Here is a 23,322-nt window from a genome sequence, read left to right on the forward strand (position 1 = left end):
AAAGCCAGTGGGATTTTGGCCTGCATCAATAAGAGCATAGTGTCTAGATCTAGGGAAGTAATGCTACCCCTCTATTCTGCTTTGGTTAGACCACACCTGGAATATTGTGTCCAATTCTGGGCACCACAATTGAAGAGAGATGACGAAGATTTCACGAAGATTTCGGAGACTCACGAAGATTTCTACAAGCTGGAATGTGTCCAGAGGAGGGCGACTAAAATGATCAAGGGTCTGGAGAACAAGCCCTATGAGGAGCGGCTTAAAGAGCTGGGCATGTTTAGCCTGAAGAAGAGAAGGCTGAGAGGAGATATGATAGCAATGTATAAATATGTGAGAGGAAGCCACAGGGAGGAGGGAGCAAGCTTGTTTTCTGCTTCCCTGCACGACAAAATGGCTTCAAACTAAAAGAAAGGAGATTCCATCTGAACATGAGGAAGAACTTCCTGACTGTGAGAGCCGTTCAGCAGTGGAACTCTCTGCCCCGGAGTGTGATGGAGCCTCCTTCTTTGGAAGGTTTTAAACAGAGGCTGGATGGCCATCCATCAGGGGTGATTTGAATGCAATATTCCTGCTTCTTGGCAGGGGGTTGGACTGGATGGCCCATGAGGTCTCTTCCAACTCTTTGATTCTATGATTCTAAGGTGGAATCAGATGTCAAACGGATGTGTTATTGGCCCAACATTTATTTTCCATATTCATCGCTATGATACTTCATCTTGTTGACGGGAAGCTTCCCACCGGAGTGGAAATCATCTATCGGACAGATGGCAAGCTATTTAACCTCAGCAGACTGAAAGCCAAAACCAAGGTTACAACAACATGTTATAGAACTCCAGTATGCTGATGACAACGTCGTCTCTACACATTCAGAAGACCTACAAGCCACTCTAAACACCTTGCAGAAGCATACGAGAAGCTCAGCCTGTCATTAAGCATTGAGAAAACCAAAGTGCTTTTCCAGCAGTCACCAGCCAATCTCTCTCCAATGCCAGAAATACAGCTTAATGGGATCGCCTAAGTAAGTATATCCACATGTACTTGTGCAGTTGTTAGACTGATAACCTAGTTGTCTCTGATCTATTTGGAACAGAGATTATGCCAGGTTTTGTGCTGTGTTTTAACCTTTTTTAAACTTTGAATGTATTTTAATCATGTTATTATGTTAGTAATTTTAATCTAAATCATTTTAAAGTGAACATGCTTGTTTATAAAGCTATTGTCCTTCCAACTGTATTGTATGCCTGCAAAACATAGACCATCTACAAACATCACTCTCAATTTCTGGAAATATTTCATCAGAGTAGCCTTCGAAAAATCCTGCAAATCTCTTGGGAAGAACGGCGAACAAATATCAGCATTCTGGAAGAAGCAAAGACCTCAAGCATTGAAGTGGTGATCCTTCGCCTTTCCATACTCCAAAAAGCAGGGAAGATTCAACTTCTGTAACTCGGTTTTTTGTTCCTGTTTGACTACTCTCTTTAACTACATTTGAAAGGGCATTATACAGAGACTCACGAAGATTTCTACTCCTAAGGGAGGACAAAGAACTGACTAACTTCTTTGCATAAGAAAGCGATACCTAAGACTGAAGTAGGAAATAAATAAAGCAAGTTACACATACATTTAAAGAGGGCTACGTTATTATTTTATGAATATATGTATTAGCTTTCAGTATGGACTATACATTAATTTCTTTTTTTACTCAGTAATTTTATTAAATTAAAGATAAACAGAAATGGGGAAAACACATTCATTTGAAAATCAAACTCAACCACACAGTTGAATTACATAAAACTGTATAAAATCACCAATACATCGTTCCATGCACCATGCGTCATCAGTTCATCATTCCATAAACTTAAATGAGTAGTTGGAGGAACAAACATATTTTTGCTTTTCTGGATAAAAGAAATAAAGAAAAACCAGGTTGCTGTAGCATTTCTAACACTTTTTTTGCTTAGTTTTTCAGTTAATGTCACATTCCATTATTTATTTATTTATTGGTTCTACAACTGAAAATTCCACTGTATTTTTCCCAGTTTTTTGCAATTACCATCTGAGCTGACAAAGCCATGATAGAAAATAGGAATTTATGAGAAAAGTACAATTTCTGTAAACACTGATAGTACAGTGGCTGGAAGCATTATAACTTTGAGAATAGCACATACCAGGTGGGAGATATGGGAAACAGAAGAGAAACTGCTTTCATTGCCAGATCAATAATGTCTTCCAAGCAGCTTATGATCAGGCATGTCAACTTCCTCCCAACAAAGATCACATTTTCTGCAAACCTCCATGCTACCATGGTGCCTGCAGCCATTCTATCCCACTATTGTGTCAGCATAATATGCCAGCTAATAGTATCATAGCTAATTACAGATAATACAAAAAGTTAGAAAAGAATGATTTTTTAACTTCTTACGTAGGCAAAGATAGGTTTGCACTTATTAGAAGCTATGATTTAATATAAAATGTACATTGTCTTAACTGGATTTTGAGTTGTGTTGTTATATATATATATATATATATATATATATATATATGCTATCTTTTTGTTAAAAAGAAGATAGAGTCTCACTACTTCCACTTGCTTTTTGTCAGTGAAGATCTTTACCATTTAAAAATGAGCAAATAATGCAGCAAAGAGAACAAGAAGGCCAACCATCTTTAACCAAAGGGGCACCAAGACTGTATTTGAGTCATCAGTGGGCCTTGTTTTCAAGGGCTTCAGGACCCGCTCATGCTGGGTCAAGATTGCTTTCCTGGCATCATTCCATTTCCCCGGTCCTTGCAGACGGTATTGATATGGGGTGCATGGTCCAAAGATCACTTCCCAGGCAAGCTTGGGATCTGTCAGAAGGAGAGACCAAACGTTGGGCTTCACTCCAAATTGAGAAGCCACTTCATCCATGTATTCAATGTAGTCTACTTGGACAGTGTGTCGCTGGCTTTTCACATACCTAGCAGGAAAGATGAAATTTTACATATTACATACATAACAACACATTCTGAGGTCAGTGGGGGGTTGAAAGTCCTATTTGCTTCCCTCCCATTGCATTAACCTCATTAAATTTCAGAGCTAAAAAAATTGATTATTGTGCAATAAGCCTCACTAATATAGAATACCTTAATGTCCTAAGATAACGATTGGGCCTAAGTTAAAGTCTTCATCAATGATGATCTTCATATTCATAGGCATGCAGTAGAAGGGGTAGACCGGGACCAGGAAGAGACCACTGAGGTAATTCAGGGCAGGAGGAGATGTGGGAGGAGGAGACAAATTGACTACCATCATAGGAAGGGCAGTAGATTTCTAACAGGCCTGGACTGTCTCCTCTGGTAAGTAACTTGGATATCTATGATGGCAATCCCTCCAGGCTAAAACTGCTGCTGTTAAACGCCAGGTCAGTAAATGGCAAAACATCTATTATCCAGGATTTGATTCTGGAATAACAAGCTGACCTGGCATGTATTACCAAGACTTGGCTGGATGAAGCCAGAGGAGTAAATCTCTACCGTCTCTGACCACTAGTTTCTCGCTGCAGCAGCAGGCTAGGTCTGGGGAGGAGGAGGAGTTGCAGTGGTTTATCGGGATTCCATCTCCCTGACCAGATGCCCTGTCCCACAGTTAGCCTAGTTTGAATGTGTCTATTTAAAGGTGGGCAGCTGGGACAGAATGGATTCTGTGGGTGTACCACCCACCCCGCTGCTCAACAGTCTCCCTACCTGAATTAGCTGGGCTGGTCTCTAGCTTGGCGTTGGAGCCCCATTAGCTGATAGTGCTGATGGACTTCAATGTCGGTAAAATTGAACATAGGAATGGCACAAGGATTATGAGAATGGATCTTGTTCTGTTTTGAGGCGTCATGAATTGATAAGGAATTGATAATAATTGTTGATTTTGTTGTAATGTGTGATGTGTTTTTAACTATATATTACTGTATAACTTGCATTGTGTAAACTGCATTGAGTCGCCTAATCTAGGCTGAAAAATGCGGTATAGAAACAAAGCAAATAAATAAATAAATAATAAATAAATGTCCATGCGGAGACTAGCCTATCAGGAATGGCTCAGGACTTCATAGCTGCCATGACGACTATGGGACTGTCCCAGGTGATATCTGGCCCCCCACCCATGTCGTTGGACACATGTTCGATTTGCTCTTCTGCACGGGATGGGATGAAGATTGCAGTGGAGTGGAGGAACTATTTATAGTGCCGTTGTCATAGACTGACCATTATCTGATCAGGTTTAGACTATGAATCTAAACCTCTGCAGGGGTGGGGGACCAATTAAAATGGTTTGTCCCAGGAGACTTATGAATCCGGATGGATTTCTGATGATTTTGGGGGATTTTCCTGCCTCCATGGAAGGTGATTCTGTCAAAGCTCTGACAGACCTTTGGAAAACGGAGGTTGCCAGGGCCATAGACACAATCGCTCCTGAGCATCCTCTTGCACAGAGCACAGCCAAGTTGGCTCCATGGTACAATGCGGAACTAGTGGCAATGAAGCAAATATGCAGAAGATGAAAGCAACGGTGATGCCTAACGCACACCAAATCTGATTGAACACGGAGTAAAGTGTGTTGGAAGTCCTACTCCATAGCAATGAAGGTGGCTGAAAACTCTTACACAGCTACCAACATTGCATCTTCAAGGAACCGTCCAATGGGGCTTTACCAGGTGGCTAGGGGACTCCTTCAGGGTAATTACCAGCCAGTCTCCAACCTCCCTTTTTTGGGCAAGGTCCTAGAGCATGTGGTGGCCTCACAACTCCAGAGATTCCTGGAAGAAATGGATGATCAAGATCCATTTCAGTCTGGTTTTAAGCCCGGCTATGGGACTGAGACGGTTTTGGTCGCCTTGCTAGATGATCTATACAGAGAACTGGACAGGGGGACTGTGTCCCTGTTAGTTCTTTTCGATCTCTCAGCAGCCTTCGATATCATCAACCATGGTATCCTTCTGGATCATCTGGCTGGGATGGGACTCAGGGGCACCGTTTTACAGTGTCTCTGATCTTTCCAGGAAGGTCATACCCAGAAGGTGGCACTTGGGAATGCCTGCTCGACCCCAGGGTCATTGTGATGTGGGGTCCCGAATGTTCTGTACTTTCCCCTATATTGTTTTAACATCTACATGAAGCCACTGGGAGAGATCATCCGGAGTTTTGGAGTTCAGCGCCATCTGTATGCAGATGACACCAAACTCTACTACTCATTTCCACCGAAAGCCAAGGAAGCCGCTCAGACCTTGGCAGACCAGATTAGGACAAAGAAATTAAAATTGAATCCAGACAAGACAGAGGTCCCCCTGGTTGGTCATAAGGAAGATCAGGGTATAGGGTGGCAACCTGTGTTGGATGGGGTCACACTCCCCCTGAAGACACAGGTCCACAGTATAGGGGTTCTCTTGGTTTCATTGCTGAGCCTGGAGGCCCAGGTGTCGGCGGTGGCCAGAAGGGCCTTTGCACAATTAAAACTTGTGAGCCAGCTGTGCCCATACCTTGAGAAGCCAGACTTGGCCATGGTGGTCCATGCCTTGGTTACATCCCATCCTGGGCTCTACATGGGGCTACTCTTGAAGAGTGCCCAGAAACTTCCAGTTAGTCCAAAGAGCTGCAACCAGGCTGCTGACAGGTGCCGGGCCCAGGTAGTACACAACTCCTTTGCTACAGCATCTACACTGGCTGCCAATTTGTTTCTGAGTCCAATCAGGTCAGCCCTCCTCCTTCTTGACTTTTAGGAGACAGCTAAAGACCTGGCTGTGGAACCAAAAGTTCGGCCCATCATAGGAATGTTTATAATGTGAAAGTTGAAAGTTCAATGACCCAGGACTGTTTACGAACAATGGCTATGTCTTTGTGTGATATGCGATTTTCTGTGTTGTATTGAATAATGTTTAATATTTTATAAGGGGAGGTCAATTTTGATCTTTTATACTGCATTTTATCAATTGCATTGAATTGTTGTCAACATGGTGAACCGCCCTGAGTCCCCTTCGGGGATGAGACGGGCAGTATACAAATACCGCAAATAAATAATAAAATTCAAGGTGTTGGTTTTGACCTTTAAAGCCCTAAATGGTTCATGTCCAACTTACTTATCTGACCGCAACTCCTCATACCAACCGGCCTGCTCTTTAAGATCTTCAGGGGAGGCCCTGCTCTCACTTCCATCACCGTCGCAAATGCAGCTGACATCGATGAGGGATTTCCTGTTTAGACAGCTTTCAGTGAGGGAAATTAACCCTTACTGATAGAACTTCACAATGTGACTACTGGAGCAGAGTACAATATAACCAGACATGATGCAATACGCAAATGTGACTGTATATTGTAGTTTGGTTTTTAAATTGTTTATTTTATGGTATTTATATTTATTTTATTGATCTTACTGAGGTATAAATATTCAATAGTATTCCTGTACCTTTGCAGAGAAGTCAAGGGTGGGGCTTCACAGGTGGGAATGGGGAGGGGCCGGGACTGGGGATTTTTTTTTCATGTCAGGAGCGACTTGAGAAACTGCAAGTCACTTCTGGTGTGATAGAATTGGCCGTCTGCAAGGACATTGCCCACGGTACACCCAGATGTTTTGATGTTTTACCATCCTTGTGGGAGGCTTCTCTCATGTCCCCACATGGGGGAGCTGGAGCTGACAGAGGGAGCTCATTCACATTCCATGGATTTGAACCACCGACCTGTCAGTCTTCAGTCCTGCTGGCACAAGGGTTTTACCCATTGCACCACCGGGGACTTCTGTCAGGAGCAACTTGAGAAACTGCAAGTTGCTTCTGGTGTGAGAGAATTGGCCGTCTTCAAGGACGTTGCCCAGGGGACGCCCGGATGTTTTGATCTTTTTACCATCCTTGTGGGAGTCTTCTCTCATGTCCCCACATGGGGAGCTGGAGCTGACAGAGGGAACTCATCTGTGCTCTCCCCAGACCAGAACCTCAAACCTGTCAGTCTTCGGTCCTGCCGGCACAAGGTTTTAACCCATTGCACCACCGGGGGCTTCTGTCAGGAGCAACTTGAGAAATTTCAAATCGCTTCTGGTGTGAGAGAATTGGCCGTCTGCAAGGACGTTGCCCAGGGGATGCCCGGATGTTTGATGTTTTACCTTCCTTGTGGGAGGCTTCTCTCATGTCCCCAGATGGGAAGCTGGAGCTGAGAGAGGGAACTCATCTGTGCTTACCCTGGACCAGAACCTCCAACCTGTCAGTCCTCAGTCCTGCCGGCACAAGGGTTTTACCCCTTGCGCCACCGGGGACTCCTGGCAGGAGCAACTTGAGAAACTTCAAATCGCTTCTGGTATGAGAGAATTGGCCGTCCCCGCATGGGGAACTGGAGCTGAGAGGGGGAACTCATCTGTGTTGTTCCCAAACCAGAACATCCAAGCTGTCAGTCTTCAGTCCTGCCAGCACAAGGTTTTTACCAATTGTGCCACCGGGGGCTCCTGTCAGGAGCAACTTGAGAAACTGCAAGTTGCTTCTGCTGTGAGAGAATTGGCCGTCTGCAAGGATGTTGCCCAGGGGACGCCCAGAAGTTTTACCATCCTATGAGAGGCTTCTGTCATGTCCCTACATGACAAGTTGGGGATTACATATGGGAGCTCACCCGTCTCACAGATTGTACTGCTGATCTTTCGGTCAGCAGTCCTGCCAGCACAAGGGTTTAACCCATTGCGCCATCCGGGAAATAATACTTGTATTTTATTGTGGAATATTGAAAATTGTATGTTTCTGTGTGTGTCTACAGACACACACACATATACACACACACACATGTATATTTCACAATAAAAATAAAAAATATTCATATTTATTATTAATGTATTTGGTCTGTTGTTTGTATGATTTTAAGATGCTGTAAACCGCTTTGGGTCCTGTGAGGGAGAAAACGGGGTATAAATAAATAATAATAATAATAATAATAATAATTATTATTATTATTATTACTAATTCCCAAACCAGTTTGTATTCCAACCTTTACACTGAGTCCTGTTTTAATAATTTGTACATCTGCTTCCCTCTCTTCCTCCAGTGAGTGTGGTTTGGTTTTTTCATAAAGCATAACTTGATATTCTAGGGGCAAAAATGGCATTGCTAATCTTAAAATTCCTACATCTATACAAAACTGTTAGGGAAAGGAATATGAATGACAAAGAATTAAAATTCAGCATTTAAAAAGTGAAGTGAAGAAAAGAGGAAGGAAAGCAGCCTGCTTTTATTAGGGATGCAAAACAAAGGCAGTGTCAAATTGATGTTTCCATGCCATTATTCCTCCCTTGCCAAAATCAGAGAAATGAAAAGCCCTCCTACCTCCTTTCCTTCTTTTTTGATCTGAATGGGGGTCAACTGCCATGCAGGTGCTTGGAGTGATCATTTTTAATAATGGCTTTGGGTATAAGATTCTCTACAAAGAGACAACGGTGGCACCCCAATAAGATGGCCACTGCAGTCTTTCTGCAGAGAACATTATGCCAAAAAAAGCCTTATTATGGTCACCAATGTTCCATCATAATCAACCATAATGGCTGTCTGATGCTGCTAATGAATGCCACTCAGACCAAAAAGGAGGTGAGTTTTTTCTCGTGTTCCACATGTACACAGCAGGCTTGTATCTAACCTTTTTTGCATGCATGCTTGCTTCATTGTAAAATCAGACAACATATCGCTTATTGGTGGCAATGTAGCATCTCCTGAAAAATAGAGGACAAGATAAAAAGAAAATGTTTTAGAAGACTGGGATCAAGCCAGATTAAGAAAACGCCTTAGGCTATCAAGGGGTCTCACTCAGCAAACATATACAGGGTGAGGCAGCATAACTTCCTTTTTTCAAAACTTAATAAAACCCATTGTATGAATCAGATTTTTTTTTAAAATTATAATGTAGACGCATACCTAAAGTTTTGTTTTACGTAGTTTTGAAGATCAAACTAGGTAGGTGACATCCCCCATTCTCCATACAGAGTAAACCGATTTCTGGCGTTTGTTATGACTCTTGCCAGCATAGCAGGCGTTATGTTGGCCATTTCTTCCTGGATGTTGGTCTTCAAATCTTGTAGGGTCCATGGACAGTTCACATAAACACGGGATTTCAAAAAAACCCATAGAAAAAAATCACAAGGGGCCAAATCTGGAGAGCGGGCCGGCCACTCCAAATCCCCCCTAATTGAGATGAGGCACTCTGGGAAGTGTCCCCTGAAAACAGCCGTCGATGCTCTTGAAGTGTGTGCAGTTGCACCATCTTGGTGGAACCAAATGTCCCCTAAGTCCAACCCATCTAGCCATGGGGAAAAAAATCCTGTAACATGTTTACATACCAGTCCGAATTCACTGTCACTGCGACTTCATTTTCCTCAAAGAACTAGAGACCAATAATCCCAGCTGAGGAAATTGCACACCACACTGTGATTTTAGGTGAATGCAAAGGCCTTTGATGCCATTCTCGAGGATTGCTGTCAGCCCAGTAGTGCATGTTTTGTTTGCTGACGGATCCACACAAATGAAAATGGGCTTCATCACTAAAAAAAACAATAGCGTCCTCAGGAACGACTTCGAGAAGAACCTCACACGCATTCCTCCGAGAACTGAAGTCACGTTCAGAAAGTTCCTGCACAATCGCCATCTTGTAAGGATGGAAAGGAAGATCATCATGAAGAATTCTCCTCACAGAACGATCGGGAAGTCCAAGGGCAGACGCATGTTTGCGCACAGAACGCCGTGGTGATCGCAACATTGAAGCTCTCACTGCCTCAATGTTCTCAGGTGATCTAATGGGCTGAGGGACTCCAGTTCTTCGTCTTGTCACACTTGCAGTTTGCCTGAATGTAGTGACTCACGTCACAATTGATTTCTGGTCCGGGACAGAGGCCAATGGGGCTAAATTAAAGCAATTCCGAAAGGTGCGCTGGCTTGCGATCACAGAACATCTGCTCGAAAAGTAGGCCTCAACGGCAAAAGCACGCTCCTCACTGTTCCAACGCATGATGGCGACAGAACTGTGTCAGGACAAAACTTTATACTCTCACCTCTCGAACGAGACCACTAGCGCTCTGCTACGTTTTCAACCAACTGAATGGCATGCATTTTAAAAAAGGAAGTTATGCTGCCACTTCCTGAAGGTAAAAGGGGAATTATAATAAACAGGTTGGCTTGATAGGTGCCATAGGTCAGGGATATCAAACCCATTTTAAGTGAAGGCAACATCAACCATACGGTTGCCTTCAAAGGGCCACTGAATCCATGGACAGAGAATCTGTGGATACAGAGGTCCAACTAGTGGTTGGCACTCTTTCATTTTTACCGAGTTGGTATTCCCAGATGTTATTGAACAATAATTCCCATCACTTTTTATTATTATCAACTGGATGGACTGGGGACAATGGGAATTGCAATCCTACATTACTTGTGGGTCTGAGGTTGGGAAAAATCAGGCATCCTATCCACAAGCCTTGTATCTAAATTCAAACCACTCTCTCCTGACTCAACAGAACAAACTGCAGCCTTCCAGATGTTCCTGTATCACAACTTGTTTCAGCTCTAGTCATAATATTTAATGACGAGGAATACAGGGTTTGTAGCATCTGGGGGGCCACATCAAGTGACATGAGGGGCCTTGAGTTTGACACATGCCATAGGCCACTCTGTCTCCATCAATCAAACTGATAGGCTGAATAAACAAACGTCTAGTGGAAATGGAAGACAAATATCTCCCATGTCCAGAAAATACCTTTCCTATCCACATCCTTTTGTAATCATAGTTAATGATGTTTACTTGGAAATATATTATGTGCAGATCAGTGGCAGGATCTAGAAAAGTGGTTCCTAATCTTTTTTTTAACCAGGGACCACTTTGACCAGGGACAACTGGTCAAACAACTTAGTACCAAAAGGGTTACGAATCGGTTTTTGGTCAACTTTAGATTCAGTTTGGTTATTTGGGGTGCTGATTCAGAAAATGGTATTGGATAGACCACATCAGCTCTAGTTTCTGATACAGAACATATGCCATCCAGTAGTCACCATCTGCTCACCCAAAAAAACCATATTTAAAAAGCCTCAGAAGAGGATTTCACGAGACCAGTCGCTTTAGTTGCAACAGTGTAGTAACAGTGGGGCTGTGGACCATATTTAGTTCTTGTGGACCACAGGTTGGGAACTATTGATTGAGAAAAAAAAAAGGATCTTACCCTTAAACACACGCGTGGCCCAGCGAGCTTGTATTTCAGAAATGGGCATGATGGCACCCAGCGGTTGGACAAGCCCAATGAAAGCCAGTGTAGGTTTCTCCAAATGAGGAGGGAAGACAAATTTATAGAGAGCAATATTATTCTCGACGACTCTCACGCAGTTCCCAAGGAAGGGAAAAGAGAAACTGTACCCAGTGGCAAAGACAACAAAATCTATATCCTCTTCTTTAGAGCCGTCTTCAAAAATGGCAGCCGTTTCAGTAAATTCTGAAACATTTGGTTTTACCAGTACTTTTCCTGAAATGATGCAATTTGGGAGGTCATCATTGATAGTTGGATGCTGACTCCAAAATCTGAAAAATGTAAAAATATGAAATGCTAATGATCAAGTGGAATTAGCAGGATTTATTTCTTGCCCTTAGTTATTCACTTTACAACCTGGCTCCTAAGACAGCACAACTGGAAGGGCAATCTTTTATTTTATTTTATTTTTGGTGTGCAAGTGATTATTTATTCTAAATAAATATTTGATCCCTTTGTGATAGTTACATGAACAAATTGACCAAGTGAGAGCTAACTGTGAGAGCAATTCAAACATTGGGACAGCATGGCCTTGAATGGAAAAATGCCCATTGTGTTGTCAAAGGCTTTCATGGCTGGAATCACTGGGTTGTTGTGAATTTTCCAGGCTGTATGGCCATGTTCCAGAAGCATTATCTCCTGACGTTTCTTTTTAATACTGGTCACCAGATTTTGTTCATTTTCATGGTTTCTTCCTTCTGTTGAAAGGCACTGCAGACTACTTCAACCAGAGAAGTCAGCCATAGCAGAGCACTTGATGAACCAACCTGGACACAGTACACTATATTATTTGAGAATGCAGAAATGCTGGACCACTCTAACAACTACCATGTCAGACTACACAGAGAAGCCACTGAAATCCACAAGCATGTGGATAATTTCAACAGAAAGGAAAAAACCATGAAAATGAACAAAAACTGGCCACTAAGAAACAACCAGGCCAAGCTAGTCACCTCCCAACAAAGGATTCCCCCAGGCAGTAAGAAGCCAAACCTTGAAACTGCTAGGTCATTAAATACTTTCTGTCCTAGACAAAAGGTCTTTCTGTCCCAGACAACACCCGGTCCCAAGTGAGGACCTAAGGGCACATAATCCTATTATCTATTGCAGCTTAGGATTTGGTTAGGAGACCAATTGGGAAATTTATGTATTCCACCTTGAGCTCTGTGATAGAAGAAATGCCAGATATAAATGAGCAAAGTACATGATGAAAATAAAGAAAAGTAGCATATTGATATGGTAGCAACTTTGGGCTCCTCGACCAAGCACAGAAAACAAGTAATATCTAAACAATTGATAAAATACCTGTGCTTAGGTTTCAAGCCGTAATGGGAATGGTTGAATCGGGCATTCAGTCTATCCTCTATCCACTGATTTAACATGGAGGTGGTAACTAAATGTTTCCGCATGACATTATATCGGGAAGTAAGGACCACATCTGCAGGGTAGCCATTATCACCAACACGATTGATTATCCATGCTCCTCTGCGAGTGCTGAGGAAGACCTAGGCACAATGCAGAAAGGATCCATTAAGTTAGTCAAGCAACTTTAAATTTGTTTTCCCCAATATTCTTTGTTCCATCACTTGCAACTATCCCAGAAACTATAGAGCCTTAGAACCTCATCACGCTTACCAATTTACGCATTCTAGAACACTTGCCAGCCAGTTGAGGGACAGATGTCCCCCAACTTCCAATGGAGGCCCCACCCCAACTGGCATAGAAGCATCCTAGGATGCTTCCTTGTCAACATAGGGAGGCTCCTGTGCTGTATTGCATCTCAGCTCTTATGATACAGTTCTCACCAGTACACCTATTACTGTCACAGCTGACTGTTGTCTTGTGATATGAGATTGGCCTGTTAGGTGCAACATCCACAACTTGCAACATACTTGAAAGGCTATGTAATATTGAGTTTGCTTATATTTTGTTTTGTAATGGGGTGGCAAGAATGACAGAGGTCTAGACATGTAAGAGAGTACACTACTGAAGCAGAAGCCACGCGAATGTTCACAATATTATAGAAAGATGTTAGGATTTTGTTTATTTATTACTCTACTTCTATTTAAATCTGTACAAGAAAAAAAACTGCATCTCAGAGATGGATTCTTGGACTCGTTCTCTCCATAAAGTATTGCATGTAGCTTTCAGATATATTATGGGTTTATTACTTAGGACTATGTTTATGATGCCTGAGATTTTCACAGGAAACCTAGAAAGATCTTTCTTTTCCTTTTCCTTTTCCTTTTCCTCTTTCTTTCTTTCTTTCTTTCTTTCTTTCTTTCTTTCTTTCTTTCTTTGAAACACCTTCCAAATAGAAGAGCAGTTCTTGCTGCAAAAGCTCTACACATATTCATCTGAAACTTGACACTGTGCTTCTCACCTATCCCTGCTAACTTTCAATTTGGAAAGCCTCTCTCTCTCTCTCTCTCTCTCTCTCTCTCTATGTATATATCATATCAAAAGCACTGCATAAATTAGTATAAAACTGATAAAATAGAAGGTATGCAGGCAGCTAAATATCTTTTGACCAAAAACAGGCAACAGCAACGGCAATTCCTCCTCTGTACATGAGGCGGGGCACAATGGACAAGCATACAGATGCAGAGTTGTCTGTTCTGCTCCACAGTCACACAAGATATGGGATTCTTTTAGGTAGTGCCATTTTGCCAGGTTGTCTTTTGATCTGCCCACTCCCCTTCTGAGGCTATTCAGGGACTACCAGGTTGCCCATATTTATATATATCCTTTAAAGGTACTGTATATACTCGAGTATATAAGCTTAGTTTTTCGGCTCTTTTATCGGCCTTTTAATTGCTCTGAACAAGCAGGATTATTTTAAATATACGTGTGTTATTTTGATAGTTTTATGCTTATGTTGTCTTGTTAATTTTATGTTATGCTGTTTACTCTGTATGTTTTGGTGATGTTGCATGGAAACTGCTCTGAGTCCCCCTTGGGGAGATAGAGTGGTATATAAATAATTTATTATTATTATTATTATTATTATTATTATTATTATTATTATTATCATTGTTAGACTGAAAAAGCCACCCTTGGCTTATACTCGGGTGAGGGTCCTGGCGGGAAGGCGTGGCACTGAAAGGAGGTCTTCTTTCAGCCCCACACCTTCCTACCAGAACCCTCCCCTCTCTGCATAGCAATCCAGCTCTCCTTCCTCTCCTCATCTCTCGTGCAGCGCGTACTTCCTCTCCCCGTCTCCTCGTAATTTTATTGATGTCTATTTTCATTTTGAAATCTACCAGTAGCTGCTGCATTTCCTACCCTTGGCTTATACTCGAGTCAATACGTTTTCCCAGTTTTTTGTAGTAAAATTTGGTGCTTGGGCTTATTTTTGGGTTGGCTTATTCTCGAGTATATATGGTATGTTGAAATAGCTGCATCTCTATTTTCTGCCCCTTGGCTTCGGTGTCCCTAAGTCAATGGGAGGCATAACCTTTTGGATTCCCAAATCTCCATTCAGGTTCAGAACCACTCAAAGGCTTTCATGGCCGGAATCACTGGGCTGTTCAAGGTTTTTTGGGCTGTATGGCCATGTTCTGGAAGCATTCTCTCCTGACGTTTCACCTGCATTTATGGCAGGCATCCTCAGAGGTTGTGAGGTCTGTTAGAAACTGGGAAAATTGGGTTTATATATATGTGAAAAGACCAGGGTGATCCTGACTAAGCAGTAGAAAATTACAGTTGTGTCTTCTGTTAAACATGGTTGACAAAATGGCCTTTGGGTCACTTAGTCATGTCCCCAGGCTCAAACCCAACAGATGTTTCCATGAACAAATTCTCCCTTTTTTTCTGTAGCACATTGCCTCACTCGACCAATGTGTTCTAATTATCTCGGGGAACCTGTCGAACAGTGTAGTTGGTAAGATAAGGATGCAGAAGAAAGGCATTAACTGTCACAAGCAGCTCCGCATTCACCTTTTTCCAGGTTCAAAGGCACCATGATGAAACTCATAGAATCAGTTCTGAAAGCCAAATGGACTCGTGCTTACTCTTTTTTAAAATGGTCATTGACCACTTGACCAGTTTACCTTTTGGTTTGACATTCAAATTCAGCACAAGACTTTTTACAGATATATTTTAAAAATTAATTCCTTCTGCTACTGTTCTTTCTCAAAGGTTCTGATGCGCTCTGGAACTCTTAAACCAAGCAAAGTGATCAAAATATTGAGCCAAACCTGTTTTGCTTTGCGGCTTATCTCCACAGCAAGATCCCCGCCGGAATTCCCAATGCCAATCACAATTACTCTTTTCCCGGTAAATGGCTCAGGGCTCTTGTAATCACGACTGTGAAAATAGCCCCCTTTGAAGTTTCTTATCCCTGTAGCAAAGAAGGAAATGGTTTCAGCGAATGCCATAAGGCTATGGGTGGCAGACCAGATCAATCACTTCAAGCTTTCTGCTTATGTACAGGTTTTGTCAAACTTTTTAAGCAGAGCGCTGGTTCACAGACTGTTGTGGGGCCGGACTACAGTTTGAAAAAAAACCTGAACAAATTCCTATGCATACTGCTCATACCGTATTTGTATAGTGCAAAAGAAATAAACAATACAATTTTAAAATAAATAACAATTTTAACCAATATAAAACAGGAACCCCTGGTGGCACAATGGGTTAAACCCTTGTGCCAGCAGGACTGAAAACACACAGGTCGCAGGTTCGAATCCAGGCGCGGATGAGCTCCCTCTCTCAGCTCCAGCTTCCTATGCGGGGACATGAGAGAAGCCTCCCACAAGGATGGTACAAACATCAAAAAACATCCAGGCATCCCCTGGGCAATGCCCTTACAGACGGCCAATTCTCTCACACCAGAAGTGACTTGCAGTTTCTCAAGTCGCTCCTGACACAAAATAAAAAAAGTAAAACCAACATAAACTTGCCAGTATTTCAATGGGAAGTGTGGGCCTGCTTTTGGCTGATGAGATAGTCAAATAAAGTAGGATTATTATTGTTGTGTGCCTTCAAGTCATTTCAGATTTAGGGCGACCCTAATATTGCCTTTGCAATGTGTGTGTGTGTGTGTATTTGTGAGTTTTACGATGTAATTATAATACACCACTTGTGCTTTAGTTATATTGCTTATTTAGTGACTTTGTTTTAGGTTGAAAAATCTCTTATTATGTTTATGCTTATTTTAATATAATAAAAGGGAAAAACTCCTGCAGCACATTGCTGTCGGCCAAGATTCCTGGCTTCACACTTTATTTAGGGGGTGTGATTGAGTGAGGCCCAGGGGAGTGATAAGATATTAAAATCAACATTGCTTAAGTATGAATTCCATTTGGCCACAAAGAAGGAAACAGTTCTCAAGCAAATTAATATTTAATTATCTGGCAAAAGACCTTGCAAAACTCCCCTTTGTTTTGAGAATTGGGGAGGAAGGAACAGTGATGACCACTTACATGAATATGTCAAAAAAGTAACTGTTTTCTCCAGGCTTCTAAAATTTGATTCATTTCTTCAGTTTATCCTATATCATACACAATAGTAGTCATTTATCAGCTTTTAAGAATGTCAGGAACTTCACAAATTCTGACTCAAGCCCCTTCCACACAGCTGTATAGAATCCACATTGAACTGGATTATATGGCAGTGTGGACTCATAATCCAGTTCAAAGCAGATAATGTGGATTATCTGCCTTGATATTCTGGGTTATATGGCTCTGTGGAAATGTCCATATATTATAATATATGTACTCTAATTTCACACCAAGAAGGCGTGGTGTGTAGTCAGCTCCCCGACAAACAAGTTGGTAGGTTAATTAAAGGATATTGGAGATTTGCTAGTAATCTTGAGCAAGGAGGCTAAAGTCCTCTTTGTTTCTCTGTTTGCTTTCCCTTCACTCCTATTCATCGTTAGGCTACAAAGAGAAGAGATCCCAGCAGTAGGTATGGGCCCCATCTACACTGATCATTTTGGTCAGTTTTTGTGATCACCTGTAGGCTGATCTGACCCTACAGTGACCATTTAAGTCAATGTGGGGTGAGATCAGCCAATGGGCAGACACAAAATGCAGGAGGGCTGATCTGGATTAATCTGGGGGAAACCACTTAATGCAGTTTAATCCTGCACCAGAGTTCAGGCTTCCCCTGTGTTCTGGGAGTGCAGACCAGCCGATTCCCATGCTGTGAGCATCCAGACAGCCATCCCATGCATCCTTGACTCGGGCAGCCTGGGAACACAGGATAACTGCCCCCCCCCCCCCCCCGGCAGCAACAGTAATGACCAAGGAACCTACATTGTGCTGGGCAGTCTGTCTTCCTGCTTCTGGGCCATATGACCGGCAAAGGAATCTGGGGAAGGAGAGGGGCACCCCCAAGCACCTTTGCCAGTCCCAAGCACCTTTGCTAGTCATATGGCAGCGACAGCTATGGAGAGGGGATGAATGACATTTGGATTCCTGCTCAGTGATTCCAAACTGTCTTCAGGGCAGCTGGTGTTATAAATAGATTTTCAATAACCTTAAAGCATAGGTTCTTTTCACTGCAATTTCCCAGTAAGAGAAAGGGTATGAGAACTTCTACAGAACAACATTTAGACATACAGATATACAGATTCTATGTAACTACATTGAATTCACAAACAACCTACAGTTAAATTGGCTAACAAAGGGGAATTACATTTTTACTCAGCATTCACATTACACATACACATTCTTTCATCCTCTTGAATCCATCGAAATATTTCAATTTCTCCCTCCTTGGAGAGGTACCTGCTTAGGCCAGACCCTGCTTTCCCTGCAGCCTGCCAATGCACAATTCTAAAACTTCCAAAACACCAAAATGCATCCTCTTTCCCTAAGAACAATGCCAAAGATCAGATCTCTGTTTTCCCTACAGCAGAAACGGACTCCCTGAAAACGTATCAAGACTTCAAAATCTCACCCCTTTCTCTTCCCTTGAGAAAAGGAGGCAAGTAACCAGACATCCGCTCTCCAATGCAGATTTGCCACACCATCCCTTTCAATGGAGCATGGCGGGTGGGCCAGACTCCTCCGGTCTGCCACAACTTTGGAATTGTAATAAGGTCTCTTATATAACAATATTTCTTGCTAATGTTGTTCCAAAAAGCTGTAAATGAATGATAGACTTTTTCCAGTCTAGCTTCATCTCGGTTCTTGACAGATGTTGACTCTTCTTAATTGGTGTTGGTAAATGTAAGGAGCCTTGTGTTTACTTCCTTTTTAACATAAGGAACCGAATAAACATTTCCTTAACTTAAAGAGCCATTGTCTCTGATAATGTAAACATGTTGTCCTTCACCCCAAAAATTCATCATTGTCACAAGATACATTCTTAACCAACATTAAATTATTTGCTATCCATTTTTGCAACACTCTGCAATGTTTAAAGTGCTTTACTGTTATTACCTCTCAGTTGTCATGGGCATGCCAGAGAGGTGTGGTTCCTATCTCATAGATTCTTAACTACCAGTATCATGAATCATGTTCGATTCCATTAGCAAAGAAGATCACTGGCTGGGATGGCAAAACATATTGTTCAAGCACAACGCTATGGAGAAGACAACTGAGAGGTAAATACAGTAAAGCACTTTAAACATTGAAGAGTGTTGCAAAAATTGATAGCAAATAATTGAATGTTGGTTAAGAATGTATCTTTAAAAGAAATAGAAATGAGGAATTAAGTCAGGGACTGGTTAATTCATAAGAAACTCCAGAGCCCACTTTCCTCTGCTGAGACTCCCCATGGAAATGGTAGTGCATAGAACAGGTGCCGCTGACCGGAACAGGGAAAACCTGAGATGTGGAAAGACTTGGCAACTACAAAAATTCATTTTAGGACTATTGTGCCTTCAGGTCATGATATTCATCAGTGATGGGGCTGGTCCAATGTATTCTGCTACTTAATGGTTCTCTTGCCAAGTCATGATGCAAACTAGCCAAAGCCAGCAAAGTTCTTTTGGCACATGAGACTGAAAAATCCCACATGCACCTCTCATCACTTTGCCAGCAGAACTATAACAAACAGGCTAGCAATTAATCGTTGTTTGTGACATTCCAAATCTGATACCAGAGATGGCCAACCTCACCCTGCTGCAAAGAAAGACCACCTCTACCTTTTTATTTTGTTCCATTCTATGTGACTTTGTAGGACGGACATGGAAAAGCACAGATTGGAAGCATACCTGGGAAGGAGTCCAGTGGCAAATGTGCTTCGGTGTGGTGGCCAGTGCATACCAAGATTGCATCAAAGACAGATGACTCTTGCTTCCCATCAGTTTCTGTGACAACATCCCATTGGCCAGTGCTAGAGAAATCTGGACGCTTATTTACACTGCGCACAGCAGTCTGGGAGCAAAAAAAAAATGGCAAGGGAGGAAAAGCAATGATTAGACAGGCAAGGGTTTATTTCTATAATCTTAGTTTTTATCTTTGGACATTGGACTAGACCTCAAGGGACTGTAGCCTTAAACCACCCTATTTGGTCCTAAATCCAGTTGATAGTCCCAGTTAGAGTAGACTAAATGACATATACATGACTGTTGATTTACCATTCAATTATCAGTGCCTTATATGTACACTACCTGTTGTGGCCTCATTTATCTCAAAAGGCATCAGATTCTGTCTAGTCTTGGAAACTAAGCAAGGCCAATCCCAGTTAGTACTTCGATGGGTGGCTTCCAATAAGTACCAGGTGTTTTAGGTTAGAGTTCTGAGGAAGAAATTTGCAAAACATCTCTGCGTAATCCTTGCCTAAGAAAACTGTATGAGTTGAGAGATGACTTAAAGGCATGCACATGCGCACACATCAGTTGGGAGTAGAAATTTGATTTGGAGCTCATAATGACAGTTGAACCACTCCCCAGAATATTGGTTTCCAGAAAAAATTGGTCAAGATAGAATACCCTTGATTTGCTTCCAAGAACAAATGCGGATACATTTGTTTTCACAGAGAAGGGGGGCATTCTTTTAATTATTTCGGAGAGAAGGGAAGACTCACATATTGAGCATGCACTGTGCACATGTACACATAAGTTTCATTAAAATAGATTTTGACAAATCAGTGTATTAACAGCTACTAAGAAAGCAGAAATAACTTCTAGTTCTTAGCCACGATACCATTATGCACTATAAAACAAATTATTTCTGGAGACAGAAAAGACAGAAGTCCCTTGCTTTGATAGTGAACATATATGTTTAAAATCTTACCTCTTTAACCTATTTTTTTACATTCTAGAAGCATCCCTACAGACACAAATCTTATCAGAAATATTAAAAATTAACTATGTATTTTTAATTACAAAAATGTGAGTCAAGAACTGAAAGAGTTAAATGGATGTAATGACTCAACAAAAGCTGTAGTTCGATATAAGTCCCCGGTGGCGCAGTGGGTTGAACCCCTGTGTCGGCAGGACTGAAGACCGACAGGTCGCAGGTTCAAATCTGGGGAGAGGCAGATGAGCTCCCTCTATCAGCTCCAGCTCCTCATGCGGGGACATGAGAGAAGCCTCCCACAAGGATGATAATAACATCAAATCATCCGGGCGTCCCTAGGCAATGTCCTTGCAGATGGCCAATTCTCTCAAGTCACTCCTGACACTATATATATATATATATATATATATATATATATATATATATATACACATATACACACACACATACTATATATACTATATATATAAGCAGGTGTGCCTGTTGCTTTGTAATGCCTCAGTCTAAGAGAGCTCTCAGTGTGAGTGAAGCTTCTCTGTGAAAGAACACCTCAGTGGAGAATAGGTCTCAGTGGTAGTAGGCCTCACTGTGGGAGAAGGGCCTCAGAGTGTGAGGAAGGCCTCATTATGAGAAGGCCTTGTGTGTGAAGCTCCAGTGTGAAAGTTGAACTTTATTTGTGTTGTAGAAACCTTGTTTTTGTAAATAGTACAACTATATTATTTTGCTCTAAAGAAAAGCCTCCTATGGAAGAGATAACATTGGTCTGTGTGTTTTTGTTCTTTTTATCACTTTTGGCTACTGGTGCTGGGTCACGCTGCTGCTGATAAGTTACTCTGTTAAACATTTATGAGGAGAGTCTTTTGTTAATAGCCTGTTTGCCCAGCAAATCTTACTTTGAAGTGTATGTACTTCAGAAGATCAAAGTGCTTAGCATACAACCGGAAATAGTCTAGGATCTTAGAGTTGTGCATATAGTTGGGATAATCATCAGGGATGGGGAAGTCGCTGAAGCACATCATCTCTTTGGAGGTGTTGATGATCACAGAGTTGTAAATGCTGGCCCGGCCTTCCTCGGGAATCTCCTGCAAGGAACAGAATGGTTTTGGATTGTTTTTGGACACAGTTTAATGGAGTCATATTCCTATGTGGGAAATTCAGTTTTGAAGTACACAAATGAACACAGTTGAAAAAGCAGTGCATGGATACAGAAGCAGTCAAGCTTAAACTCCATATCCATAGAATGTTTTCTGGAATCCCATAAATGTATTCATCTATTTCCTGCATGTTCTGTGAGCTAAATGGTAGAATGACTCATGGTACATACAGGTTACTTTCAGACTGGCATCCTATGTGAGATACCCCCAAAAGGTAGAATTGCTTTCCATATCACATCCTGTCTTGACCTGTTAATGGTAAGGATTTTACTTTATGAAAAAGACATTTCCCCGCCATTAATCTGGCTGGAGATTGTGTACAATCTCTTTTCCCCACTATTGTCCACACACTCTCAAGATCCAGATTAAAAGTTAAAGTCCAGATTCTAAATACTTTTTATTTAGCACAGTTACAGTGGATTACATCACTGTAAGTTCCAGCAGGGAACGCTTATCAAATTTGCAGGTGACACAAATCTGGAAGCTAATACTTTGGAAAATGGGAATAGAATTCAAAAGGACCTCAATAAACTAGAAAATTGGACAGAGTTAATGAAATGCAAAGCAATATGAACAAATGCAAAATTCTACATTTAGACCACAAAACCCAAATGCATAGGTATATAACAGGACATATACAGTTCAGCAGCACAACATGTGAAAATAACGTTGGAATTATTAATCCTAAATTGAACATGAGCCAGTAATGTGATGATGCAGCAAAATAGTAATAGAAGCATAATCTCCAAATCAAGGGAAAAATAATCTCGCTAGATCCTGCACTGACAAATCCTTATCTGGAGTACTTCGTTCAGTTCTGAAGGCCTCATTTCAAGAAAGATATAGATAAGTTGGAATGGGTTGAGAGAAGAGCAACAAGGATGATAAGAGGTATGGAGAACGAAACATGTGAACAAAGGTCGAAGGAGTTGAGCATGTTTTATTTGCTGAAGGGAAGACTTAAGGGTGATAAGCCTGCGTGCTTTAAATACCCCAAGGGTTGTCACAGAGGGGAATGGAGGAAATGCCTGTTCTCTGCTACCTCAGAAGGTAGGTCAAGTCCAGTAGTTTTTAATTATGGAAGAACAGGTTCCAGTGGGACATTAGCAGGAATTTCTTCACAACAAAAGTGGTTTGGCAATGGAACCCACCAGAGAGAGAGGTGGTGGGGTCCCCTCCAAGGCTGGGCTGCTACTTGCTGGGGAAGTCGTCACTGGAGATCCTTGATGGCCCATGAAGTAGCCTCCAACCCTATGAATCATGTAATATCTACTTATGACCTCAAATTCTGGATTCTATCTTGGGACACTTTCAACACTGAGCCAAGATGAAGCCTGACAGAGCCCATCACATGACACAGAGGTACTTCCAGTGGGGCTCTGTCCTGGCTCCATGTTGAAAGTGTCCTACAACAGAGCCCTGAGAACACGGGAGACTTCCCATGTTGTCATAAGGGAGAATGGAGAAAGCTTGAGAAGCTGAGCAGCGATACTCCTCCCCCCCCCCCCCCCCCCAGGATGGGGAAGTGGGCAATGCACGGCATAATGTGATGGGTTCCCACGCTGCCTGCCGGATTTCATAGAATCATAGAATCAAAGAGTTGGAAGAGACCTCATGGGCCATCCAGTCCAACCCCCTGCCAAGAAGCAGGAATATTGCATTCAAATCACCCCTGACAGATGGCCATCCAGCCTCT

General features: G+C 42.0%; 1 protein-coding gene across 2 annotated transcripts in view; it reads right to left on the reverse strand.

Moving 5' to 3' along the window:
- Window positions 1–1,622: 1,622 nt before the first annotated feature.
- FMO5 (flavin containing dimethylaniline monoxygenase 5) overlaps window positions 1,623–23,322 on the reverse strand; it is a 44,174-nt gene continuing 22,474 nt past the window's right edge. For both annotated transcript variants that reach the window (XM_060774308.2, XM_060774309.2), the window contains exons 3-9: window positions 21,366–21,554; window positions 19,443–19,605; window positions 15,475–15,617; window positions 12,581–12,780; window positions 11,195–11,547; window positions 8,629–8,701; window positions 1,623–2,960 (exon numbers count right to left, since the gene is read on the reverse strand). In XM_060774308.2, coding sequence (XP_060630291.2) covers window positions 2,618–2,960; window positions 8,629–8,701; window positions 11,195–11,547; window positions 12,581–12,780; window positions 15,475–15,617; window positions 19,443–19,605; window positions 21,366–21,554 — 1,464 coding nt within the window. In that variant the 3' untranslated portion in view covers window positions 1,623–2,617. The remainder of the gene's footprint in view (window positions 2,961–8,628; window positions 8,702–11,194; window positions 11,548–12,580; window positions 12,781–15,474; window positions 15,618–19,442; window positions 19,606–21,365; window positions 21,555–23,322) is intronic.

The sequence above is a fragment of the Anolis sagrei genome, chromosome 4 (assembly GCF_037176765.1).
Source record: "Anolis sagrei isolate rAnoSag1 chromosome 4, rAnoSag1.mat, whole genome shotgun sequence".
NCBI lineage: Eukaryota > Metazoa > Chordata > Lepidosauria > Squamata > Dactyloidae > Anolis > Anolis sagrei.